Consider the following 7,034-nt stretch of genomic DNA (forward strand, 5'->3'; position numbering starts at 1 on the left):
GAGAGGACCTGAACCCATGTGTTAGAGGACTTCTGAAGCGTAGTTTTGCTTCAGTTTTTTTTGTTTCGGCAGCAGCTGCGATCCGATTGGCTGGTTTAGGTATGGAAATCCCCTCTCGTGACGTCACTTCCCAGAGGAACCCCCCCTACCCCCTCCCCCTCCACGGGGACAGCGGGTACCTATGCCAGGTACATTGCTGCAAGCGGATTTAATATGTTGAATATTCAAATTAGCAAAGCACTAGAGCCCACAAGGAGATGGAGACCCCAAAAATATTTATTTTTTTAAGTACTCGTTTTTCGGTTAACGTGCTTCACTAAAATTTGCAAAACAAATCGATAAATGAGCAAACACTTTGGCTGTTTATAAAAGCTATACGATGCCAGCTTTCCCCATAATGAGAAATAAATGTAGCTGGTGTATTCAGTATTCATCCTGGTTGCATCGTGCCACCATGCTGCCTCAGCTCCCGTTTCACAGGGATGGATGAGTGGGAATTCCTATCATCACGAATAAGTAGATTTTTCAACTGCAACAATAACATCGCTGCACGTTTTGCAACTACCCTTAAAATAGTGACGTGTTCAGTTCATTTACAGCATAAATGTGTTTATCTGGTCAGTTGTAAAGCACAACAGTGACATCTGCTGGATATATAGAGGACAGGCAGTTTACCAGAAAAAGAAGTACTGACTCGGGGACCACGTTTATAACTAATAAAAAAGAGGAATGGAAATCATCTGAGCTGCAGTGGTGTTGTAGATAAATTGTTCCCCAACCTGGAAAATGGTTAACAATATAGTAAAGAAGAATTTAAGAAAAACAACCACCCGAAAAGAAAAAAAATTGTTTCCAAGAGTTGAAAATGAACAGTCACATGACTCTTTGTTCAAACAACTCAGAGACCCCTCCAACCTCCAGGTCACAAGCCGGCTGGTCATCTGGTTAATTAATCCTTTGTATAGCTGAATGCCAACAGTGTCCCACACGTCAATCTAGCCTTACACCACTCAAACCAGACTAAAATACCATTATTGTGCCAATAACTATTTGAGTCACTGAAAGAGAAAATCATGTGGACATAAATTCAAAGGTTCAAATTAACCGTTTCAACTGGTGCTAGTTGCGGTATTTTCACCCTTACACACAAATGTTTTATGAAAATATTGTTTGCTTCTCTCAAAGAACCTACATAGTATGCATGCTATTGAAGCAAACTAATTACCTTCAACATCTATTGTAAAACAATTGAAGTTTCATGCAAGGATTATGTAAAAACTAGAAATTGTAAAACCGAGACACTTTATCACACTTAAGTTTTACTAGAAACATGAGTGAATCAATTTAATATGTACGAACATGGAAACCTATTTGTTTCAGGATTTACAGCACTCAAAATAAAAACGAGACACACTGGAATTCTTCCAGCTCACACCTGACTGTCTCCACTGTCGGTCAGAGTGATCGGTTTTGGAGCGTGAATGTTAAACAATTTGAAAATCAGACATCTCGTTGAGGGGGTAAAAATTAGACTTGCAAATTAGCTAATGCTACACGGATTTGACAACAGTATTATTAACATGACAAGCTGAGATTCTGTGGAGTTTGAGGACATACAAAAAATGCTTCAGTGACTGAAAAACTAAATGAAGTCATTGACAATATTAATATATTTATATTAATACCAACAAGGCTGTTATATTTTTTTCATGTTCAAGTTTAGGACATTTACCATTATCTTAAAATTGAGGGTAGTAGTCACTGTCTCGTGGGTAGCGTCCTGTAGGGTCATCCATCAGTCACCACCTCTATTTTTTTAACCTCCTTCGTGGCTCAGGACCTTTCCAGTTCCCTCCAGCACTACTCACCAGGTTCCAGGCAATCCGAAACTCGATGCTCACATGGAATGAAAAGAAAAATTCACAAGGAATCTACACAAAGGAGAAAAAAAAAAGCTAAACGTAGCCTTTTTTTTTTTACTCTGTATATATAAAAAAAAGTAGTATAACTGCAACCAATTCCCCTGTCAGCCATTGTTACCCTCTGAAAAAATCATATAGATACAGTACATCACGTTTTACTTCACTTGAATTGCAAAACGAGAGGGTCGGGAACAGAAATAAGAATTTACCAAGTCTACACTGAATATGATTTTCTGTGGATCCACACAAAAATCATAGGGAACAGTTGAACTGCATTATTTTTTGTAGCGGCGTCCATGACAGCTTAACAACGACTCCCCTCCCTGCCTAATTTCCACAAGTCCTCTTCGCCCCAGAAATGCCAGGGAGGCAGATAAGGGCGTTGTCTTGCCTAATCATTCTTCTTCTCCCCATCTGGTTTGTCCGTGATGGCGGCGGCGGTGGCGGTGGCAGGATCAGCGTCTGCGTCTGCCCCTTCCGTGATGGCGGCGGCCGTGGCAGGATCAGCATCTGCCGCTTCCGTGCCGTCTGGGACGCGTGCCACTCCACTGGTGCCAAACTCGTTGTACCTGTTGGGATCAACCCGATAGATCCAGCGCTGGTAAAGGTAGACGAAGAACACCACGTCTGCAGGAAAGGAGGCGGAGGTTAGACCAGTGAGAATCAAGTAGAAATTAAAAAGCATTATTCCCATAATAACCATTCGTCATCAAGTACAAACCTACTTAGTTACAGTGGTTGAATTAAGTCTTCAATTGATTATGATGAAAACATGTTGGGTTTTGAGTACTAAGCTTATCCAGCAGCATCGGCTATCTGTTATACATCCATTCAACCAAATTACTCCAAATGGCAACATCTCCTAATCCATGTTGAATAAATAGTGTGATAAGCACTGTGACCAAAACAGACGGATAAATTATGTGGCAATTAGCAACGGGAATCCTGAAAATCAGTGCGACGTAGCGAGTTGACACTCGATGGAGGATGAACAAAAATAGATGCTGTGACGGCATCAAAGGCTGATGATGATATTCACCGTGGCTCTTTGGTTAAAGGAAATCGAACACAAAGCCATCACTGAAAATGTGTGGCAGGAATCAAAACCAAAGTGCCGGGCAAGCAGGACAGTCTTTGAACGAATCTGTCACAATGATGAGCAACCTTCAGCAAAAACACTGTAGATCTAAAAGCTACAAACTCAAAATGACTCCTTTCAAAGATGTTAAATGGCTTTAAATGATTATTTAACGTCCTCTGATCTCAGTAAATTCATAAAAAGTGCAACGTCTATATCAGGGAAGACATACCATCTCTGAGGCATCCTATCCTGTACATCATGGGCATCTTGATGACAAAGGCAAACAGGTCATCAATAAAGGTGTTGAGAGCCTTGTAGGTGAGCATCCTCCATGGGAGGTGGGCCACTGACTTCATTTTGTAGTTGATGAAAAGCTGCGGCGTCATTGTAATGAAACCTAAAAAACAAATGCAGATATAGGAAGGAAGTCACCAGTTAGGAAATATAAGCAATTTTAGAGCAGAGGCAATAAATTAGACGACAAGCAACGAGAATAAGTAAAGTATATTAATACACAGCACATTAGCAGAGGCTATTGGGAATTGGAGTCGTAACCATGATGCAAGTGTGAAAACATTAGCTGTATGTACATCCACTGAGAGACTGGATAATTAAGAGAGGCCGTTAAAATAATCAGCTGAATCTCTGGCCTTTGAAAATAGATTTATAAAAAGCAGGAACAAATTCCATAACAAGACAAAATGATGAATATTCGAATTAAGTGTATAAATGCTTCAGACATACTTACCAAAGGTTAACAAGAAGCCATAGAGCATGCCGAGTACCCATGAGTACCATCCTTTGTGCTCTACGTACAATAGACTGTAGACAGCGTAGCAGCCAAACAGAGGGTAGAGCAGCCATGACAGGTACTTGAAGGCCATCTGTTCACATGCCGAGAGAAAAGGGTAGGAGAAGAAATGTATTATTATGAAAAACAAATAAGTAATATTTTATATGACATGCAATCCCAACACACACACACTCACACACTCACACCCTTTTTACAGAGAAACCCTTGTAGCTTAACGAACCGTTAAGACGTTTGGATAAGTAAGAGGGAGTCTGGCATCCGTTAAAAAATATACTGTCCTCTAAATGCATTTTATAAAGCAGAGCTTTCCTCAGAATGTGGTTGGTGTTCAGAGTTCTGTTGAGTATTGTTTCACTTACATCGTCGTAGATTTTGGTTGAAGACTGCACATATGTTGACTTGTCTTTGAATACCAATCTTGGCAGCACCCCTGCAATTTTGTTCTCTCTGTCCAACTAGAGAAATACAAATGGAGGTGGTTACTGGTATGTGGAAATAATAGCACAACATACAGCTGAAGGACACAGGTACAAAAGGTTAGCAAAAGGAGAGTTTGAAAAACGTGTGAAACAAATTGTCAAATGCAATTGTTGGGCTTTCTAAAGTCAGTTAAGTAGAGGAGACTGCAACTGGACTGGTTTCAAACCAAACATAAAAGATTTACTGGTTAACTGTCAATGTTTTGGTTGTAGATGAACTCCATGAAATAGGGTGCATTAAGTTAGTCTGACATTTAGAGTATTTGTTAAAGACAGCGGACAGGAGTCTACTGGCTTATTTTCTTTTAATTATTTAAATAGAAAATGTTAAACAACATCGTGTGTGAAAAGACAAGTGATGCTCTGACTTACCTTGACGTCCATGACCTTGGTGATTTTCCAGAAGTCAATAAGAAGGCCGATGAAGACGCTGACCTGCACCACAAAGTTAGTTTCGTTGTCCAGGATGTACAACAGCACGATCAGAGACTGGACGACTCCAAATATGATGGAGCGCACAGAGAGGCCTTCGAGAGACTGTCTGCTGTTCCAGAACTGGATATCTGAGGAGGAGACGGTGGCGAGTTGAAACTGAGGCATAAACAAACAACAGTGAAATCTATGTTTTGTTCTCGTCATGTCCTCAATACAGACGGGCTGCTGTGACCTTACCATTCTTGAAGGCAAGAAACTCGAAAATGCTGTGCACAATGGAGACAACAATGGTGATTCCCAGCAGATACGGGTTGGTTTCCAAAAGAGCCACCTATAAAAGAGTATTTTTTCATCTTAAATTACAGATGCAAGTAAACAAGTTACATTTAGCTGCCGCATCATTGCTAGAAAACAGTAGTTGTAAAATAGTAAACCTGTAAACTAGGCATCGAGGGTGATAATCAGAAATAACCAATTATATTAAAATACTATTGTGACATGTCAATGCCAACCAATATTATTGTATACCAGTACAGGCTATTCTACAAGGTGCAATACATAGTAAGACAATCAAATTTCACACAAGAAAACATTTAACTCAGGAGTAAATCATTTATTTTCACTGTCGTATAAAGTGCTTTCCGTGCCAGACGTTTTCTTTCGTCAGACACTTATGGACAGCTGAGTTGTAAGTAAAGATGTAGTGAACATTAATATGTCAAACAAAGATAATCTCCTAGAAAGCAGAAGTGCTTGGGAGTCGACATGAAAAGGTACACCTGCCTCAAAGTAATTTAAATATATTTTTTAAATCTAAATATCAACACAAATTGAAAAGCACTATAAATACAGCCAGTTTCTATGTAAAGCCCACAATAAGGAGACAGCATACTGCTATTCCCTTTTTTTTCAGCTTTCCGTCTCGGTGACCCTTGATGTCTTACCTTGACAGAGTCTTGGTCTTCATCAGACTGCTCGTAGGTGTCGTCGGGTAGGAAGTTCCACGGTGAACGTGCATTTTGGGCAGCGTACAACTGCCAACGCCACAAGGACAGCGGGCAGTAGGCGAGGCGCAGTGGGAGTGTCGTCAGGGTATCGTTGATGGGAAAGTAGTCCTTCTGCAGGTTCCAGTAGTCGTTGAAGTACACAATGGGATAGTAGTCTCCACTTACCGCATCAAACTTAACATCTAGTGAAAGAAGAGTTGAAATGTCAAAGATGGTTCGACAGAAACAGAACTTCTAAGAAAACCACTGTAGTTGGGAACTGGCAAAGAGGGGGGTGGGAGGAACTTACGTTGGTCAAGCGGAGGGGGAACGGAGCCCTTAACCCAGGCAGTGTGGTCATCCACCATGTTAATGGTGAGGTTGGGGTGCCAATGAGAGATGATCTCCACTGGACCATGGCTCTCTGCTCGCTGTAAGGAACAGATTTGATATGACATGTCAGTGATGCAACAACCTCTACAAAGAAAAGATTCTATTCCATTGATAGGACCAATAGAAAGTAAAATCCAACGAGTCAACCAACTCAGTTTTTTAAATGTATTTAATTTACTTAAATGGATTTATAGACTTTACCCACATACAGCGATACATCTGCAATAAGCCAATATCAGTACCTGGTCAATGTATTGGTCTGCACAAAATAATTTAAAAGTAATGCAAAAATATCCACCTTGATCACTTCGGGATCTGCTTCCGTCTCGCCCGTTAGCAGATTCATTGTCTTCATAAACTTTCTTCGCTTGAATTTATTCAGCACTGAAAAAGTAATAAACAAGTCACAGTTAACACTTAGAAATGATCAGATATTTGTTTTGATTATAAAACAATTTTTGTTTAAAGTTTACAATGTGTGCATTTTCCATGTGTGCTTACTGCGCGTTGAATGAACTGTTGCCAGTCTGCGATACTGCGCCTTGCGTTTTGGGTCTGGGTGGAATCCACTTTTAGTGAAGTAAATGTGCATGTAGAGGGAACCGTTCAGCTGCAATGTCTGCAAATACACACCAAACCAGAAGTATTAGAGTTCCAGTCAAATAGACATTACCGTATTTTTTGCACTATAGGGCGCACTTAAAAGCCTTTAATTTTCTCAAAAAACGACAGTGCGTCTTATAATCCGAAGCGCCGCATATATGGATTAATTCTGGTTTTGCTTACTGACCTCTAAGCGATTTTGTGTGATACAAGGCGCTCACGGCGCTAAGTCAAAATGTTTTAGTACGACTTTGGTAAACTACAAAGCCGCACCGCTTGCAGCATTACGGCTACCGTAGCCAGGAGCGTCGCGGAGTCATA

General features: G+C 40.5%; 1 protein-coding gene across 1 annotated transcript; it reads right to left on the reverse strand.

Moving 5' to 3' along the window:
- Window positions 1–1,299: 1,299 nt before the first annotated feature.
- Window positions 1,300–6,757, reverse strand: LOC130191553 (putative lipid scramblase CLPTM1). The gene is made up of 10 exons (XM_056411186.1): window positions 6,612–6,757; window positions 6,409–6,494; window positions 6,028–6,148; window positions 5,676–5,920; window positions 4,969–5,062; window positions 4,669–4,859; window positions 4,177–4,272; window positions 3,752–3,887; window positions 3,233–3,400; window positions 1,300–2,549 (listed from the first exon to the last, which is right to left on the reverse strand). The coding sequence occupies exons 1-10, from the start codon at window positions 6,700–6,702 to the stop codon at window positions 2,314–2,316; spliced, it is 1,464 nt and encodes a 487-aa protein (XP_056267161.1). The 5' UTR covers window positions 6,703–6,757; the 3' UTR covers window positions 1,300–2,313.
- Between the last annotated feature and the right edge of the window lie 277 nt (window positions 6,758–7,034).

Source organism: Pseudoliparis swirei, unplaced genomic scaffold (assembly GCF_029220125.1).
Source record: "Pseudoliparis swirei isolate HS2019 ecotype Mariana Trench unplaced genomic scaffold, NWPU_hadal_v1 hadal_148, whole genome shotgun sequence".
Taxonomy (NCBI): Eukaryota; Metazoa; Chordata; class Actinopteri; order Perciformes; family Liparidae; genus Pseudoliparis; species Pseudoliparis swirei.